Below are 20,626 nucleotides of genomic sequence, written 5' to 3'. Positions count from 1 at the left end.
ACAATAAGACATCCACATCATTGCCTTTGAGAAGCATACAAATACTGTCATCCCAGTGACCCTGTCTATCCTCTTCTAAGAAAATAACACTTTGTTCCATCTCGCAAATTGTGATTTTTTACAGCTAGAAATTACATCCTCAGAGGCAATGAAATGGATTGTAATATCTTTCAATTCATCAAATGTTATAGATAACCCTAATTCTATTAATCCTGCCAGAGACTGTTGTTGGAGAAAAGGGTTTTGATTACTTTTGATTACTTCCCAGCCATTTCCATGAATGGACAGTGAGTTTATTTACCCAAAAAGTGGGTGTGTTCCTTTAATCGGCATAAAACAGTAGTCCAGCTGTTCCAGAATGAGAAAAATAAACAAAAAACCAGCATTTTTCAGCTTTCTGACTGTTTATTTCATTGTGAACATTAGGGAGAATAGTCTGTGACTGTTGTGTATCAAAAGGTTAAAGGCAGCACAAATTAGTAGTGAGAAAACATATATCAAGATTGTCAGGCTAATGATGATGGGGGAGGTTGGACAGAGGGGTGCACAAATCAAAGCCATGCAGTAAGAAAATGTTCCAGTACATTTTTGTCTTTTTTTGAGGTCCACTGCTGCGAACACAACCAGTACAGCCAGTAGCATCTATGAGGCTGGTAATTAGATCCAACCAGTGGTCCCAGATCAGAGCCAGAGTTGGCGTAGCTTCTCAGTCATAGTTTGTAAATATAAAAGAGACACCAACTTGGTTTTGTTCATCAGCCCAGGAATCCTAGAAATCTCCAAACCTGGGGGGAGGACAAACACAGCATGGGAGCACATTTTAATACTATGATCTACAGGATATGAACATTCTTCAGATTGGTGTTAGATCATTGGTTTTAAAGGGTTTAACAATTTTTAAATTGATGTCAGGGCTGTTTGTTGCTGCATATTTACTTCCTAGTAAAATCTGAGAGGAGGGCCTAGTAGCCAGTTGTGGTGAGACGTTTATCATGGTGAATTTCACAGAGGATCTGTGACGCAAAAAACAATATCCATTTTCTTTTTTTATATACAGCCAGTAATTTAATTATGAGGAAAAAGTCTTCTGGGCCCACGACTGCAAAGACTTGAGTTTTTTAAACAGCGTTACCATGGCAAGGCAACTTTCACCAAATAACTTCAACTGGTCTTCACACATTCAAATCTTTTCCAAATTTCACATTGATGAGAGACCTAACCTGAAGAAATCTTGAAGCTGAATTTATAAGATAGGCACTCTCAAAGAGCCTACCTTACAAATGTTAGAGGTTGCCAACACCGCAAAATATTTAGATATCATAAACTTGAATACGTTTTTACCCAACTAAGAGGAATGTTTCAGTGTGTGTTCGTGACTCACTCTATGTCATCTGCAGTGGGTGTGTTATAACTTTGGAACAGTGGCTGCATGAAGAGCCCCAAAGTTCCCACCACACACACCAGGATGAAGATCCACAGGAACAGACGGTCTATCACCATGGCTACGTACTTCCAGTCTTCTATTATCTGGAACCAAACCAACAAGTTGCAAGGTGTTAAGATGTAAACATGACATAACAGTGAAGTGAGTGTGTTTTACGAACTGCCGCCTAGGTTTTGAACATTCTGGGACTCAAAATGCTTCTGATGGTACACTTTTAACAAAGCAATTACACTTGCAACATTTGTCTGTGATATTTATTAAGTGTGGGAGTATTGTTAGGTTTTGGAAGCTGAAGGCCATAAATCTGTGGCTGTACATGTTGAGTGCTATGTGCAGTCACTTTGTGTCCCTTAAATGAGTATTTTGGATTTGCTGAAATGGAGTTGTATGAGGTAGTCATCCTAAGTAAGAGTCTTACCTCCAGTAGATGTGGGTCAGTGCATCTTCTGTGTAGAGTGCTGGAGCAGTGGTATAGCTCAGCACTGTACTGCTGAGGAAGGGGTCTGCAGAAAACATATTTGATGCCCCCCAAAAGAGCTTTAGGTAACATGTAGGCTATCTTTGCAACATTTATTATTGCTGTTAGACGAATCTTTCCTTCTTTTTGGCAGAACAGCTGTTCGAATTGGAAAGCTCTGCTGTAGAGCAATAAAGTATTGCGAAAGTGTTGCAAATATAGCATACATACAAATAAATGTTGATTTTTTTTCTGGTTTAGCTGTGTGTTTATTTGCTATATAAAATCAGTTTTTCCCTTGACCCCATCCACAGCAATACAATGCTGAGCTACAGAGCTGCTTCTGTTGGATTCTCTGCATAGAAAATGCCCCCTTTCAAAAAACCATGAAGCCATGCCCAGTTGGCCACTTTTCCGCTGAACAAGTAAGCTAATGTTGCTCACTAACAACAGCAATTGCAAAAGTTAGCAGCTTAAGCCTCAGACAGGTACATGTCCTTATTGTTAGTGTATGACAACATAATGATATGTATTGCAATGAGATCCACCATATATCATCTGCTTTCTTACTGCTATTCCAACTCTGACCATATGGAGTTCATTGTGTCAACCTTGCAACCAATAGAATGGATTAGAGCAGCATGAGTGAGGAACACACTTGCTGACCATGAGATGTACATGTCGTCCATTGCATCTTCTAGATAACATGTCAAACACTTGGATTTATCACTGAATTTGTGACAAGAAATACATAAAATCACCAGGACTTCTTAACACTATTAAATTGTGGTGTGATCTGTTAACATTACATTTCAGCACCACAAAAAATGTCAGTAAAAATACAATTCGGATCCTTTCATGATGGAGTCATAAATTCCCCTGTATAAAAGCACATTGCTCTGGGTGGGCTTTAATGTTGTTTTTTAGTTCAGAAAAGTTTATTTCATTGTTTTATCAAATTTATTTCATCAGCAACATCACACTTGCTTTATTTTGAGCATATTATTATACTGATGTTAGCCTTTGCTAAGGGTATCTGATATTTTTAAGGAAAAAGATGATTTCTCAGTAGTAAACATGTCACACTAAGCACATCTCCTCTTGATACCATCTTCCGTGTCCCGCTCAGATCTCCTCATTCTTTTCTAGATTATTGTCATTGTCCACCTTGCTAATCGCCTTTTCCATGTCATCTCTCTCTCTGGTTGTTTCATCCTGCTTTGAACCTATTTCCTCCTGCCCATCATCCCTTATCTGTCTTTACCAACATTCTTATCTCCTCACCCCTTCATCATCATCTTCTGTCTTCATATGTTCGGCGATGTATTTCACTCCATCCACTGCCTCCTCAAGCTCTGCATCCCACTGAGCACTCAAAGGCCTCCGGAAGTCTGAAAATCCACCACCACCATCTGAGATATCTCCCACCCTCCAACAAAACCTATGGGCCAAGTCCTCATTCACATAGAAGGAGTCAGAGTCATTTCGAATCCCACCAAGTTTTATGTTTGAGTATTGCTTCCTCTCTGAAGTAAGGGGATTATTTGTTCTGTTGGTATTCCGGTTGGTGTATTTCCAGCGTAGCTTATCACGGACATTGGAAGAGCCTGGACGCCTCATGAGGAGGAAGGTGGGAAGGCGAACTAAGAAGAGGCGATTAACCCAGTTGGGCATATGGTGGGTGGACGGGGAGCGGTGGTGCACATTGAGGACGCACACCGTGCTCACAATGGAGAAAGTGACTAGCACCATGGTGAACATCAGGTACTTCCCTAAAGAGAAAGGGATGAGAACAAAAAATATCTGTTTTTTTACTCTGATTACATTGAATGCTCAAATAAATTTCTCCAAAGTAATTGCTGAAGAAATCTGTGACACGCTTTCACATTAAAAGCCTACATGGAAAAATCTTAAATTGTGAAATGTGTTCATCAAGAGTTTTAATAATAAACTAAATGGAAACATTCATTCTCTAATATCTGTATTAAACAGGACTAAAGTCTGATTAGCTTTGTGGTTTCTATATATTCAGTGGGCCTTGGTGTAATGTGTTGTTGATTTATTCTTACACAGTTTTTGACATGAATCTGTGTCCTGTCTTTTCTGCCTCTGGTCACAGGGCCACACAACAGAGTTTTCCCAGTGTTAAAATACAGAGTTAAAGCAGTTCTTCACTCATACAGTATATTTTGCCTTTCAACGACTAACAAACTGATCCTGCACAAACATATTTTTTCAACACACCATCACTACTTCATGACTGCAGAATGCAGAAAAACCGGTTACACATATTTAGCTTGAAGCCAACCCCATCGGAAACAACTAAAAACAACAATAGAACTATTGAAAACGTCCTTATAAAAAATGTAAATAAAATGCACTGTACAGTATAATCCCCATGTTATTTATCCATTCTCACTAATCCACAAACACTTTGACTTGAGCTAAGAATAAACCAACTAGAACACTTCCTGTTTAGTGTTTGGCCACAGACGTGCCAACCAGAATCAACTGGTGCAGTCAGCTGAACCAGCTCCTTCACACTCATCAGCACACATTCACAGAAATGCTGAACTGGAGCTGCTGGTGGTGCAGCGCCATTACCCTCAAGCTAAATACATGACTAGGTCAAGGTAGACTTTATTATCCCCTTAAGGTGCATTAATTTGCAGCCAGCAGAGGATCTATCCATCCATCCATTTTCTATACTGCTTATCCATCAAGGGTCATGGGGGGGAGGGGGTGGAGCCTATCCCAGCCAACTTTGGGTGATAGGCAGGGTACAACCTGGACAGGTCACCAGTCTATCGCAGGGCCAACAAATAAAGACAAATAACCATTCACACTCACAGCCACACCTATGCTCAATTTAGAGTCACCAATTAACCTAGCTTGCACATCTTTGGACTGGGGGAGGAAGCCATAGTACCCAGAGAGAACCCACGTAGGGACAGGGAGAACATCCAAACTCCACAGAGAAAAGCCCCGGCCTTGAACCATGGCTCAAACTCAGAACCTTCTTGCTGTGTGGTAACTCTCCTCAGTGAGTAGATGATTTGTTTTGTTTTTTACATTTTTTACAGTTGCAGAAATTTTACACACAGTCATACATGGACAAAATAAAATACAACTGACCTATAAGTGGGACTGCCAGAGAGGTGGGTGGCACTATCTTTGAAATAAGCAGCAGGAACACAGTAAGCGCCAGCAACACTGAGATGCACAGTGTCATCTTTTCACCACAGTCCGATGGCAGGTAGAAGACCAGGATAGCCAGTGAGGTGATCAGCACGCATGGAATGATGAGATTGATGGTATAAAACAGCGGCTTCCTCTTAATCACAAAATCATAGGTGATGTCAAGGTATGTGATGTCATTGGGGTCCTCGTTTTTGCGTGCTGGAAGCGAGACGATATCCCACTCCCCACTTGGTGTGAAGTCATCACGGCTAGCAAAGTCGCTTGTGAGGATCAGATCAACTTCTGTGTGATCATAGGTCCAGGAGCGGAACTTGAGGGTGCAGTTCTGTTGGTCAAAGGGGAAGTTCTGCACCTCAATGGCACAGGCTGACTTATAGATGGCCGGAGGAAGCCAAAAGATATCGCCTGTGTTGGAGACCACGGCATTGCAATAGAAAGAAACTTCGTACACTCCATCAGCACTGTGACATGTTGTGAGATAGAAGATTAGAGAGGTTATGGTGCTAGAGTGATTATCTTAGGGGTCGTACTCCTCCATCCCCTCCCTCTCTGTAATTACAATCAACACATCTTCAACAGGACAAATCTGAGGTCACCATGTACGCACCACCCAGCCTCGAACCTAAACTCTCCCTCTTGAACTTTTTGCTTTCCGACTTTTAGTGAACTAGTTCCATTTAAGTCTTTCTGAACCTGCCCACATTCTCCTTAGTTCTGCATCATCATCAGAGTGTTCCACAGTGCACAACAGAAGTCACAAGCAGGACAGTCACTACACTTCTGTGCCAATTAGGACTGTACTAGTCAAAAAAAGTCAGGTTAACAGTTAAACATGTGAGAGTCGAACAACTGAAACCTATTTAAAACCAAATTTGTTCATTTCATTGGCTCACATGCTGGTGATGTGATGCAACTGGGCAGGCCTTGGACCACATGTCATGTGTGGTCATGTGTTCTCTTGCATATACCACCATGCTGCGAGACAGCAAGGACGGAGAGGATGATGAGGGTGGGTAACATGTCATTGCAGTTGCAAGAAAAAAAAGGTTCTTTTCTTCATTGGTTCAAAAAGGTTTGTGAACAGGCACCGAACCTGTTCCCTATCAGTGGGAAAGACCCAAGAGTTGACTGATGATAAAAAGAAAGCCAAATCTTTTCACCTTAATGAAGAACTTAACAGCAGCATGAATGGATTTGGTGCAGGTGTTCATTTTAACATGCTCATCACTCCTTATTTTAGCAGCAAGTTTTATGCTTGTGATGACCAGATGGTTCATAAGCTCCTAATGGAATGTTCCACTGAAAATCTGTTTGTAGTTAATACATATGGATACATACACTCACATTTAATGAGAGGCTAGGTTGATTCCTTAAAGACCAACTGCAATTTAGTTCAACAAAATCATGTTTTTAACTGCACACACACATGCTTACTTATTGTAGAGCACTATATCAGGAAGCCAGATGTGTTTGGATGGTATACGCAGCTTCTTGATGCCTTCATACTTCTCTGGGTCCCACCTCAGCCTGTAGTCATTCCATTCCTACAAAGAGAGTGTCTCTAAATTCTGTTCCTGGAAAAACACCCACATACTGTACTTACTGTATATTGAACACTGGGCAGTGGCAGGTCTACCTGAAACAGCCACAAGTTGGTTGTCATTATCTGCTCTCTCTCGTTCTGCAAAAAAATGCCAGTCAGCTTCTCAGTAAGTATCATACACTGCATCAATTTAATCACATTTCACGCTACAATGGTTGTGGTTGCACTTTCATGTCTAGTAGACATTCAGTGTCTACCGGCAGTGGTTTTAACTCAAATGTCAAAGCACAGGGAGAGAGGATGCAATCACATCACCATTTTAGGCAAAATACAATGAAAATGAAATTGTACAGGGATCAACTTCACTATGATGTGTTTCTGTCTGTATTCTGAGTAGATGTGTGTGGTGAAAAGTCAAGATCACCGGGTCACATATAGGAAATATTTATGGCCATCTAGCAACCGAAAGGCTGGCTCAATCCTCACTTTCCCTGATGACTGTGTCAAAGTGTCCTTGAGCAAGATACTGAATCCCCAATTGCTCTTGATGAGTTTGTTGGCACCATGTGTGGCAGCCTCCACCACCAGTACGAGAGTGAATGGGTGAATAAGGAAACATTGTGAAGCACTTTCAGCACTGCCAAGGTGGAAAGGCACCATATAAAAATGAGTCAATAGATATTATCCAATCCCTTCACCCAAATTTGTACATAAATGCTGTTGTAAAGTAAACACTGAGACATAGGTTGTAAAGAGAGGAAGAGACATGGATAATACAGATGCCATGTGTCAAACACACAACTTTTTGCACATACTTCTTTCTTTAGGGAATATATCAAATTTGTGTCACACATTTATCATATTTATAAAAATTGCAACAATACAAATGCATTCATAACTACTTATTTGTCTTAGAGAGTTGAAAACTGTGTCAGATTGTTTTTGGTATCATACATCAAAAGTGGGATCAAGCTATCCCTGATGAAAAGTCAATGCAGCATGTTGTAAGTTGTAATATTTCAATTTATTTCAGATGTTGCATATGATAAGTCATTCTATTATTGATGCATGATTGGACAACAATCTTGTTTTGTCTTTTGTCTTTTTGTTTTTGCAGATACATGATTACACATGCAGGCCGACATACCAAAAGTGATTTGATAATCATAGATTGAAAATATGTCTTTTTAATGAAATATGCTTGATGACAAATAAAATAGAATTGCTTGAGAATGTTACTAGGAAATTCATATTCTGATTAAATGATATTTGCTATTTATTTCATATTCTACAGCTAGAATATAATGAAATCATAGTGTTCAAACCATCAGTCCAAAAGATGAATAGCAGCTCTAGAAAATATTAAGTTCTTTGACTAAAAATAAGTCCATGTCTGTGTACAAGAAAAGGGACCAAGATAGAAGTTAATTACATCTCAAGGTGCATTGTGAGAGGAAAAAAACCCAACAACATGGCATTACAGAGCTTCTGTGACATGCAGCTAATGATGGCTGGAGGCTAAAGTGATGTTGAGAAGTGATGACACTATCTGCAACATGAATCAATTCACTTTCAGATTCTGGGTCGACATGGAAACAAAATCAGGAACTGAGGATCTGTTTTTCGATCTCAGTTACAACTCAAGTTATTTGTCTCTGAGTGGAGTGGCTTCTTCTCCACAGCAGGCTAGAATGGCCTCAATGTGAACTCACTGGGGCATTTCCTACTTTGATGGTACCAATATAGACATCCAGGAAGTAAAAGGCTTTTTGGAAGTTGACCAGAAACAAATTACAAAAGTTGTTTTATTTATTTTTTTTTTTAAAAGCTTGAGGTTCAAGAAATTTTGGATCCAACTTAACAAAACCAGTGGTCTCAGGATGAGATGTATGAGGTTTTCCTGAGGCAAGCAGGCAGTAATGACCCTGAAGTGATGTTAAAACTTGATGTTTGTGTGCATGTGTGTGCATGAGTATGTGTGTGTGTGTGTGTGTGAAAGTGTGAAAGTGTGTGTGAGAGAGAAAGAGACAGAGTGAGAGAGAAAGAGAGAGTAAGAGAGAGAGAGATTATTTTACTATTTTTGTGGGGTCTCAAACTTTGTGGAGCAAAATACCTCACTTCAAACATTTCAGGTGTGATGCTTGAAAGAATGCAACAAATTTGGTTGGAAATGTTGCTACTGCTCATCTCCCCAAAGCCAAACAAGATAGCCTTCTCTCCTCTGTGCTGTATTGGGGAGCTAAGACACACAGCAGTTAGCTGAGACCCACGCTAGTTTACTTAGCACAATGAGTGGTAGTGCATGGGCATGTTAGTATACCTCTGTCAAAAGTCATCCAATAAACTTTTCTTCAAAACGGTCTTGAAATGGTCCAGCACTGACGAAACTAGAGTTGTGTATAAAATTAGCTATGAATTGATATTTAAAATGGTATGAAATTGTAATGTTGGAATTAGATACATAGTCAGAACTACTTTTCTGACTGGACACAGAGATTTGATGCAACACCTCATAACCCCAGTCTTATTTTGGCCAACAAAACAGAAGATTTGTTTTCATCCAGAATGTAGACAGGAGAAGATGAAGGGTTTAGAAACTGAGGGAGAGAGATGTGTTAACACTTCCCATCCACAAAAATTCATTGGGCTAAGCTAACTAGCAGTCAGCTGGTATGGGTCTCAGCTCCCTGATGCACTCACAGAGGAAACAGGGGTATCTATGGTCTTTTCTGGCTCTGGGGAGGATTACGGTAAGCAAATTTCTCACAAAGTTGGTGAGCTATTTTGAGGTTGTGGGTGAGGAGCTACTGAATGCTTTATATCAATGATGGGTATACTCACGACACTGATGAGCTGAGACAGAGAAACTTGTATGGAGATGGTGACCTGTTGGCTCTTATTGACAGCTGGCCTGATCAGTTTGTTGTAGCGCTCAGGACCCAACAAGTAGTTGACCAGACGCTCCTCCGCATTCTCTGCCCTGCTGCCAACTGAAGTCAGAACACAAAGAGATGGAATAGGAAATAGTGGTCTCTCTACACAAACCTCTACACAAATACACAAATCTCTACACAAACATATAAATACTGCTGTTGGAAAAGGACACCGTGAGCCTACCGCACACAAATATATGTCGTGTGTATCAGGGAGAAGTGCCTCCATCATAACACTCATTAAGTGACACCGCAGTATGTGTGTCTGATCATCTCCCTTCAACTATGTTTTCATTCCAGTGTCACCATGACTGATGAACAATAAACAAGTTGGCTGTGGCTGAAATGTCTGCCTGCATATGTGTGCGTGTCCTCCAGTCTCACTCCTCACTGCAGAGTTTCAGCGTGAAAAAAATTAACCAAAATCCAGTCATGCATCCTTGCCCATGAGTGGACCCCTGGAGCTTTGTGTTTCCTCAGCCTTTAACTATTGCTTATGTAAAAGCGATCATATGAATAAATCAGAGGCGTAACACTGTTGGCCCGCTCTCTTGGCTTCCATCATCATTAAACAAACCGAGTACAGAGGAGAGAACATTTAAAATTTGGACTGCTTCATCCCCTCACTGAACTCTTTTTTTTTGTAAGGTAACATGCAGGAAAGGCTGAGTGCTCCTGGATGTTCTTGATCTCAACAGAAGCGGGCTGTTACACATTTTCATCACGCAGATAATGTATTTTCTTTTGTTTGCAGGACGGAAAGAAATGTAATTGAGATTAATGAAAAATCTATGGTTTATCGTCAGGGTAAATGTCTCGAAAGATCTGACATTGTAATGACGAGCAAATCACAGCAGCTCATCAACTGAAGTAGCAGCAATATTTTTCCTGTGGCAAAACTTGAAATTACAGCATGTAGATTACAGGACTCAAAAAAAAAAATCTTTAAAATCTGTATTGTACTCTATTCATTAAAAAAAAAACAAAAGATTCGAATGTAAAATTCCCATGAAACAACTTCTACTATAGGTTACTTATTGAGAATTTCCTGACATTGAGATTTTTTTCCTGAGGGTAAATCACATAATTTGGTGCCAGTTCATTACTGTGAATCTTACAGGATTTTGTTATAGCGTAAGAAATTCTCTCCGTGTGGGAACACATAATGCTCATGCGCATTATCGCAGGGTGCTGCTATTTTAATGCAATTAGCTATGGTATATTTCCTGACATATCAGCTGTCAAACCACCTCAGAAGAAAAATGTAGCTTTCAAGATGTCCTGTTATAGAAACAAAACAGATATGTTTCTTCTATATGACGAAACAACAGAGAAAGTCATGTAGATCCAACATAAAATGTCACTCACAAATCAAGTTTATGGGGTGTAAACAAAAATTTATCAGGAATTTGTTGCAAGCTTCATCGTTCTCTTACTAATGTTTTTTCTTTCTGCTATGTCCTTTGACAGGAAGTATCAATTGCTAATATAATAGGTGTTACATTTCAGATAGCCATTGTAACAAAGCTTCAAAAACTGAATTTTCTGATTCGGATAGTTACTGATTAGAAATGCCTCTGGTAGTGAGTAAACATGCAGTATCACTATCTGAGAATATGCTAGGCAGTGTATGATGACCACAGATTAACACCAACCGTGCTAAGAAAAAAATCCATTACATTTGGGAGCAGATTCGTCTAAACATAGAGACAAAAATCCCCAAAAATCTTTTTTTTACAAAGTTTGGCTGAGGTCACCTTGACAAATGTCCATTGTACTTTCTCGTTGTAACTGTGAACTGATTTTCAATTAATCTTACCTTTTAAACCAAGGTCAAATAAATACTTTTATTATCTCTGATTTATCAAAAACAGGAAATCAATTCTTCTTTACCACACTGAAAGAGTACCCTACCCAGGAAATTGTCCACTTGGAACTAGAGCAACGAGGAAGAATTAATCGACATGTTCCATTCGTAGAAAGGAGTGAGCAAACTGTCATGTATGTGTCAGTATTTTACATCTGGAGACACATGGACGTGTCCAGTATCAGGGCTGGATTTACAAGGGCAACTGTCCGCGTAGATGATGAAACACAACCCTACGGCTTTATTCTTATGATGTTTTTCTTCATGATTTATATGTTTAATATGAGGAAAGTCATCCAATAAAGATGACATCATCAGATCCATACATGGTACTCAAGTTTTAAATACCAGGATCTGCAAGGAAAAAATGTTCCTTGAACATGTACTTGGACATTATGAAGCATATTCAAGGAGTGCTGTTGCCTTTGTTTGTTCAACCTTTTTTGTCACGTTTCTATTTAATTGGAACCTTGTTTGAAATAAAAAAACAAGCCCACTAATATTAAACCTGTATCTTTGATAAAGTCAATTTAATTCAAGCCTACTAAGTAGATGCTTAGTATCTATGTGTCAGTAATAATGCTGGGGCGTCGACTCTTGTTAAACTGACAAACATCATCTCAGACTACAGTGTCTTCTCAAATACAAACACTCACAACAACATGGGGAAAGACACAGAGGAGTGCTATGTGCCTTCTTGGCAGATTACATCATTTCAATAATTCAGACAGAGATTTCAGGGTATCTTTGATGGATGTTGTTGAAAAATGCTCAGCAGTGTTTTCTGTCATACCTGATCTGTGTGAGCGGCCAGCTGTTTCTGTGGAGCAGGTCTACTGCCTCGGATTTGGGTTTTTTGTTTGTGTTTTTGTTTTATTCAAAATTGAGTCGTCAGACTAAATCTTTTGAGTAGATCATGAGCTCTGTCCTGGTTCATGGGTGTAAAACTTAACAAGGTCAGATTAATCAAAGGCAGCTCATTTCCTGCTATCTAAATATTTTGCCTAAACACAGAAGATTAGGAAGCTCCTTTAATAACTGGTATAAAACAGGCCTCTGTGAATTATTGAAAGAACTCATCTGCTTTTAGTTGGAAGTATTTTAAGACCATGGACACCACACGTGTAGGTCCATGTCTCTGAGGCATAGGCTTTTGTAATTATGATTACCACTTTTATCATCGAAACTCACACTAAAAGGGCAAATCAGCTGATATGGTAAACTAGTAACACAACACAGTGAAACCACACTCAAGGTTGTAACCACATCATGTGAAGTGTGCAACAAATTCAAATTTACGTTGTAAAAATGTACTCTGACAGTCCTTGCAGACGTTGTGAGAAAATAATTCCAAAAAAATGTAATGTCAAGAAAAGAGAGAGGGTTTTTTTTCATGGATGTATGGAGAAGTGTTTGAAATATTTCATTGTGTCAGTAATCAACACTAAACCCTGCTACACTGTCTGACAATTAAGGATTAATACTGAAGCATGAATACTGATTTATAGGAGCAAATACACATTTGTTCAACCATTCAAGACATCGGGATCGGACACTTTCTCTTAATAGAATTCAATTCAAGTATAAAGATGCATGCGATGGATGAATTAGGCTGATCAGGATTATGGATAATTGCTACTGGGTCAAACTGAACATGTTATTAATGTTCGTTAAGAGGGAGTTACTTCTTCCGTTTGTCTTCATCTTTCAAAAGATTTTGTTGCGTCATGAAAAATAAAAATGTTTCGGCAGGGTCTGCAGGTGGGCTTACACCTCGGGTCGAAACTTACTGTAACAATAACACACGCTTTTAAAATAATCAAAACATGGTCAAGTCCATTTCTTCGCTTGAGAACTTCAAATGTAAAGAACAACTCACTTGAGAGACAGAGAACCAAAAGCAGCCGGAGACCGCTGCTGACACTCATTTTCCTTCCCTCCTGCAGGCTTGCCCGAATAAACTTTTTCACAGAGTCCTCCGGAAGAGAAGAAGTGACAAAAGTAAAAGTTGTTTTTATGAGAAAAGTCTAGATGTACAACAGTAATCCGTCGTTGATCGCTTACAACTCCATCGTCTTCTCTGCGCTGGTGGCCACACACAGTTGCTCCTTCAGCTGTGCGTCTCCCCACTGGAACACTGCCACGACACTTGAAAACTAATATACAATAGAAGGTGTTTATCGAGCTGCTTATCTGTGACAGAGAACATGCTGGTCCTTCATTGTGTAGCTTACAAGAATTTCGGTGCCTCAAAGCAGTTGCGCTGACATTTAAACCGCTCTCGGTCCAAATTCCAGCACTCCAGAAAAGGTTTTTAAATAATAATTCTTCTTTTTTAGCTTAGACCACCAGAACCCACCTGTTTAAAGGTAAACGTCCTGCGTGATGAAAGTACAGTTCCTGAAAGCGCATAGGTCAGTTAAAAGTCCATGTAGAGCCCGGGGACGTTTTTCCATGTTGCCTGGAGGAGAGGCAGGGGGAGCGGGGAGGGGTGTGTGTGTGTGTGTGTGTGTGTGTGTGTGCGTGCGTGCGTGCGTGTGTGTGTGTGTGTGTGTGTGTGTGTGTGTGCGTGTGCTTCCTGAGCCGATGTGGAGCTGCTTGTCTGTTCTCCTGCTCTGCTTTGAAAGCCTAATTTCAATCGGCCCAAACCAACTAAACCCTAACTCCAACAAATTAGATAGAGGCATATCAGACTGGAATTTGTCCCATTAATATCTTTACCTGCAATTAAACATTATCTTTAAAGAATCCGTCCTTTTTCTCTGACTCCTTAGACACTTTTCTCAAAGTGCATTTGCCTTTTTAGGACTAATTGAGCTCACAAAGATGTATTTTCCCCTCCTGCATCACGTTTGTGACTGAATGCAGAAAGAGCCAGCCAAGTAGATTTAGTTTGAAGCTGACTGATGGCCAACAGCAGCAAAATCTATCCACAGATGTCCGCGGGTAAACTAAATTTATCGTCTGAAAAAATTCACATTTTATTTATTCAGCTATATAATCTTCTTTAGCACTATTGTGAAGGAGCACCAGCAAGTTGATTGAACCGACCGCGCCAAACTGGTTGAGCTTCAGCTCTAATTTAAGTGCCCCTGGCTCACACGGTTGGATAAAGAAAACTGATTAAACTGGACAATTTGTTTGAGAGTTTTTAAATGGACACTTGGTCAGTTTCAACATTGTTTTGGTGCTGTGGCTATTTTCAGCCATCAGTTGCCATTAGCTACTACAAGCTAAATCGTTGTATTTATAAGGAAATATAGGTGGAAAAACATCTTTGTGTGCTCAAGATACCAACCGACCTACAACTAGGGGACTGAGGTAAAAGACTATCATTTTAACCTTCTTGTCCTCCCAGATCAAAAATGACTGTCAGGTTTAATAGTTCATAAGGCATAAATAATATATTATCAACACTTAAGAAGAAGAGGAAGACGCTTTATTGTCATTGTACAGGAATACAACGAAATTTCGTTTGGCAGCATCTCCCTTTTTAATTAACTGTTAGACTACACCCTTGTGGTGAATTTCCTTCCAATTAATCATCATTTTTGAGTGTAAAAATTTGGAAAAAGGGTGCAATTTTACCCAAGGACAACATCTGAATCACAGTGAATGGTTGTCCTGCAGATATGTTTTGAAACAGCATGGACAGAGACCAGGAAGAGAGCAGAGAGGTTAAGGGAGAGGAAAATATAAAATTAAACAAAAACCTGATCTTGCAGAAAATCCACACAAGAGCACCATGTACAGCGCTTTAGTTCAGTGATGTGAAACTTGCCTAATGAAACTATGTCTGGTTGAATCCTAACTGAGTCATGATTCATGGAGGCACAAAAGAGGGGAATATATCTGTGAGAATGAGAAAAATCACGGTGAGAACCATTGTGATGAAGGAACTTCTAGGACCCAGAGATTTTTCTCAAATACATTCAACAGGAGTAGACCTTTCTTGCAATGTAAAACTCATCTCCTACTTTCCTCAAGAAAACACAACATGCCCTGCAATTCCTATACTATCTACTCTGTTGCAGATGGTTGAGAGTGTTAAAATACTCAACCCAGAGCATTTTAACACTGGGAGCACCTGACAATGATTTGCCATCAGTGTAAGAGGAGATTCATGTCCTGGATCACTCCACTGAGCAGCCAGAAAGAAACATCTGAAAACCTCAGCTCCAGGAAGAAATAAAGTAGAGAAGACATGAACACACTGCACATTTTCTTGGCACTTCTGCTTGTCATGAATGAATAATCCATTTTAAATTCTGTGGTCCTTATGGCCAGTGGAAGCATGAGAATATATGTTGAAAACCAAAGCAAAATCTAAAAGGGAAAAAAAAAACCTACTATTTCTTGGTTCTCATAATGGAAAGTGAATGAACCTCTCAAACTGCAAGTGTTTCTCTAACAATATGATCAACAACATCAGTAAAGAGCTATAACTGACATAATCATTTTGTTTCCTTGGTTTTGATGCAAAAATGTGAATTGGCTCACCAACTCCTGAAACAGAGGTTTTATAGATATAATTTATATAATTCAGATGTTGCATTGCGACTGAGGTTTTGTTTGCTAGTGAGGTTTTATTTGCTAGTGAGAATACAATGGTAATCATTTTGAAATAAAAACATTATAATTACATTATAATCATATTAAAAGACATCGAAAAACCAACAGAAATCCTGACCAAATTTTTAAATTGCCCTGTTGGTGTCAGTACATATTGGGCTTAGCTTAGTTTAGCACACACATGAACCTACACAGTCCTACGTCACACTTCCCGTGGGAGATTTCAATCAGCTCGAATGGAATTGTGTGTCTGCTTCGGTTAAGTCGGCCCATTGATAAGAGCCTCCCTCTCCACTCTAATGTAACCTCCATGATTCCATGTCTCTACAGGAGGGTTAAGGCTGCTAAATGAAAGGGATGTGATCCTACCTGCCATGTGTATGCATTTAAATTCAAAACACATTTATACAGTGGCTTCTAGCTATATGTGTTGTGCTGATTTATCCAGATAAGGTCTGTAGAGTGTGCATGCTGAGAAGCTTGCTGAGCCTGAGGGCAACAACTAGCTTTCCCTGCAGGTAAGAACCAAAAATGGAAAGAACAACCCATCAAAAAAGAGCATTTGAAAAACTCTATAGTCAACCACTCAGTCTCAATGCTTGTTTGATAATCATAGTTTAATATAATAAGGAAAGACGAATATGGGGTTACAATCAAGCAAATGCTCAATAAATGTATGCATGATGATAACGTCCTGCCCTTGTCCTCCTGATTTGCTATGCTCTCAGCTTTGACTGCACACTCATTTTATCTCATACTTGCTGTGGGCCGGCCAGCCCAGCTGCGACCCTTTCATGGAAGATGTTAAGTGGAATTATTTTTTAAATTTTGACTCAAAAACAGAAATAAAAATGTTTTGAATTCTGTCCTCTTGTTGTTTCAATCACTGGAATACAGAGGGATCTGTAAATGTCAGTCTCTTATGGAGCAATCCATTTTTGTGAAAATGAATTACAGTCGGGTAATTTTAGCCAGGTTTCTTTTCAAATATATTGTCAATATTCAACAAAGAAAAATGCAAATTTAGGCTGTTTCCATTGACTACTTCTTTGCAATTGTAAGATGGCTTAATGGAGACCAGCAGAAGGTGATGCTAATTGTCACGTTTACCACCGTAGAAGATGAGAGAACAGCAAGATGGCACGATTAAAAGAGTATCATTCAAACGAACAAGGATTCAAACAAAGGAAAACAAAGAAGACCAGATGGATATAAAACTGAACGTATTAAACAACTTGTTTCTTGGGATAATTCGATATTTACTCCAGTTTTTTACATTCAGAAATTTTAACGTGCAGTTGAAGATGTGACTCAAACAGCTGGATAGAAACTTCTATTATATAGATGAAGCGTTAAGTTCCATGTAATCTACAATTACATGGAACTTAACGAGCAAACTACAATACCAACAATCCCTCGACACTCTGTCTACTTATACACAGTTTGTTCAAGGTATCACGCACTTCACTTTCACAGTGTGGCATTTAGCTCAGGAGATTGTAAATGTCCGTTTATTTGCTTATTTTCACAACATGTAATTTACATTTTTGGCAAAATAATTGTTGGGGCCAAAATGCAAGGCCAAGGTGTGCCCACAGTGCTAAGCCTTAAGCAGGTGTGACAGTCTATTTTACGACTGTTACTATCTTGGATGAATGAGAACGCACACTTCAACAAGCAAGTGATGCTGCTTCATGTCAAACTCATGGTGGCACTCCAGGACAAATCACGATATGATGAGATAATTCATCAAACAAGTTCAAACTCTGACATAATGGTGGTCCAAGAGTAAAAGTGAGAGGATCCAGTCGTTGATCAGTCTTTCTGAACCAGAGTGGTGGAGGAACATCATTCTCCCTGGAGCCATGTAGCTTCTGCTGCTAAAAATATCAAGATGGAGGAACACATAAAGGAAAACAACAAGAACAGAATCCTGTTCATCAAGTATACATGAGTCTTACAAATTCTCAACAAGCATCCTAAAAGGATCTTTGTGGAGGGTCCATCACAGAGTTCATGGTTCAATTCTGGCCCTCTGATCATGTGAAGGTAAAGGAGGCTCCTCTGCAATGTCCTGCATTTTTTTTTTGTTTTGTTTCTCTCAGGATGCCTCAGCAAGCTGCCTCAGAGAGGAATGTTCCAGCCAGACAGTTTCGTTTCTAAATGGCTTACATGAAGTTCATTATGAAAAGAATGGTTATATTGTTCAAACAACAACAACAACAACAACAACAACAACAGAAATACATGGACTAAAGTGTGTGGTGGGTCTCCCTGGGGCGCTTGGGACATTTTCAGGGGTGAGTCAGTGAATAGAGGTAAAAGAATATGAATTAAAAAAGACTAAATGTTTTTGGTTGAGTTCAGTATTTATAGAAATGTCATAATTTTATGATCATTTTACTGTTTTTTCTAGGAGTCAGAAACAAATGAATAACCTCACCTCACGCAGTTTTCTTTTAGACAATTAAGATTTGTCAAGTCTTGTCTAAATAAGTGACTGTCTCTGGATCAAATACCATAATAATGATCCTATATAGGTGTCAGAAACAAATCTATAAACTAGGCTGGTAAAAGGAGGCATCTTATCCTAAGCTTTGTCTGAGGGGAGGCCCACTGACATAGGCTGTTATCTACAGTAAGTATGGGCCGACCTCCACAAATCTTGATTCCTGCATTTCCCTTTATGAGATATATTTTTAGAATTATTTTCAAATTACTTTTACGTATTTATTCATTTATTTGAGTCCATTTCAATTAAATTCAATAAATCTTAATGCTGTTGTGTATAATTGCATTGTAATGTATCCCAAGTGCGTAAAACAAAGACACACAAATGAGAAACACACTAGCAGAGTGTTATATTCTCCTGTGGGATTATGCTTCTTCACAATTTTCCTTTAATCAGACATGAATCCGTTGATTATGAATAAACTGCAAAATATCAGACACTTCCAATTCTGAGATTTATATAAAAGGCTACTGTAACCACCAGAACAGCACACCAATAAAAAATTATATTGATTAGGTATTTTTAATAATGGAGGAAATATAAAATATCTTGAGGGGTTTCCAACCATTCGCTGTACAAAATGTGACCTTAAACACTTTATATAACATTAAATCTAACATTAGGGAGGGAAAGACTTACTGATGTGTGAATAACAGTTTAATTACTTATATTACAATTAAATTATTTGAAATATGTGGAGACCATGGGTTTGTATAACACAGGTGCAACGGTTCAGAGCAAAAACTTTTCCGAGCAATAATTCTTCATCTAAGCCTGCACACACAAACAGTTTTGATGCACAATTTGATAAAATCAAACACATTTGAGAAAATGTTGAGCTCTATTGAGATAATCTCTTATCTCTGCTGTAGTCTTGATCATGGACTATTTGATCATGAGAAATCTACAGTCGTGCGGGGATGGAACGCTATTGTTGCATTTCTCATATTGGCCACTAGATGGCAATAAAGACCAGACAAATGAGGGGGACACAGCATCCATCCATCCATTTATCCATTTTCTCTACCCATTACCCATTAAGGGTCGCGGGGGGGGGGGGGGGGGGGGACCGTATCCTACGTGACGGGTCACCAATCCACCAAGGCCAGCTAGAGCAATTAGGGGCTCAGTATCTTGCTCATTGATACTTCGACATGTTCACCAGGGGGAGTGAGGAATGAACCAGTGACCCTTCGGTTGCCAGAAGGCCACTCTGCCTCCATGCCATGCTGCCCTAAGAGGAAAACTTGACATCATTAAATAATATTGTTGCTGTATGGGAAAGTGTATTTATATTTAAATATAAGTATTTATATGAAAATGCAAAAATTAAAAGCTATACAAATGCTCAGCCAGTCAGTCAGAGTTACAGTACATATTATTTCATATTACAAATAATGTGTTTAGAAAACAGACAAGGAACCTCAGCGCCCCAGACACTTCCATTTGAGTTTTTTTCAAATGATGTATTCATTTTAAGTACTTCATCAGCCAGAGAGCGCAATAATTCTGACAAGAAAAAAACATTTTGTTGCATGAAAAAGTCCATCCAACCGCTTATTCCTGTTAAGGGTCGCGGGGGGGCTGGAGCCTATCCCAGCAGCAACAGGTGAGAGGTGGGGTTCACCCTGGACAGGTCACCACTCCATCGCAGAGCCAACATATAGAAACAAACAACCAGTCACACCTACAGTCAATTTAAAGTATCCAATCAGCCTAGCCCACAATTGCATGTCTTTGGACAGTGGGAGGAAGCCAGAGTACTTGGAGAGAACCCACACAGGAACAGTGAGAACATGCACACTCCACACAGAAAGATACCGTGCCCGAGCCGGGACTCAAACTCCCGACCTTCTTGCTGTAAGGTGACAGTGCTAACCACTGCACCACCGTGCCGCCCTCAAAAACAAAGTGAATATGATATATAGATTTACTTCACCATCCCTCTCTACAGTTTCAGAAGCACACCTACAAACTGCAACAAAACAAGACAAACCCCAGGATCCAGAGAAATTAGTAATTTTGACTGAGCATGTTCCCCTATGCTTAAAGTCATGAACAGAGCACCAGTATCATTATTCCAAAATTGTCCCATCA

General features: G+C 39.4%; 1 protein-coding gene across 2 annotated transcripts; it reads right to left on the bottom strand.

Moving 5' to 3' along the window:
• Positions 1–421: 421 nt before the first annotated feature.
• Positions 422–14,022, bottom strand: LOC147256949 (neuronal acetylcholine receptor subunit beta-2-like). Of its 2 annotated transcripts, none has more exons than XM_086210657.1 (10): positions 13,680–14,022; positions 13,510–13,601; positions 13,325–13,421; positions 9,487–9,635; positions 6,706–6,738; positions 6,537–6,646; positions 5,037–5,563; positions 3,186–3,673; positions 1,382–1,527; positions 422–785 (listed from the first exon to the last, which is right to left on the bottom strand). In XM_086210657.1, exons 3-10 carry the CDS (start codon positions 13,371–13,373, stop codon positions 770–772), a joined length of 1,518 nt encoding a protein of 505 aa, XP_086066783.1. In that variant the 5' UTR covers positions 13,374–13,421; positions 13,510–13,601; positions 13,680–14,022; the 3' UTR covers positions 422–769. The 2 variants fall into 2 exon arrangements, with proteins under 2 accessions (XP_086066783.1, XP_086066782.1); XM_086210656.1 differs by lacking the exon at positions 6,706–6,738 and adding an exon at positions 6,739–6,783 and having other exon boundaries at positions 13,680–14,020.
• Between the last annotated feature and the right edge of the window lie 6,604 nt (positions 14,023–20,626).

Source organism: Aulostomus chinensis, chromosome 8 (assembly GCF_037954235.1).
Source record: "Aulostomus chinensis isolate RoL2024-O1b breed Wild chromosome 8, RoL_Achi_v1.0, whole genome shotgun sequence".
Classification (NCBI taxonomy): domain Eukaryota; kingdom Metazoa; phylum Chordata; class Actinopteri; order Syngnathiformes; family Aulostomidae; genus Aulostomus; species Aulostomus chinensis.
Note: the sequence above shows the minus strand (reverse complement) of the source record. Positions and strands in the feature narration are given on the sequence as shown.

Excerpts from the sequence above, each read along its gene's own strand:
- LOC147256949 (XM_086210656.1), bottom strand. The coding sequence starts at position 13,373 with ATGAGTGTCAGCAGCGGTCTCCGGCTGCTTTTGGTTCTCTGTCTCTCA. Across the intron at positions 6,784-9,486 it reads TGTCTCAGCTCATCAGTGTC|AACGAGAGAGAGCAGATAAT; the intron begins GTGAGTATACCC and ends ATTTTTTTGCAG. Across the intron at positions 3,674-5,036 it reads TCTGGCAGTCCCACTTATAG|GGAAGTACCTGATGTTCACC; the intron begins GTCAGTTGTATT and ends CTTTCTCTTTAG.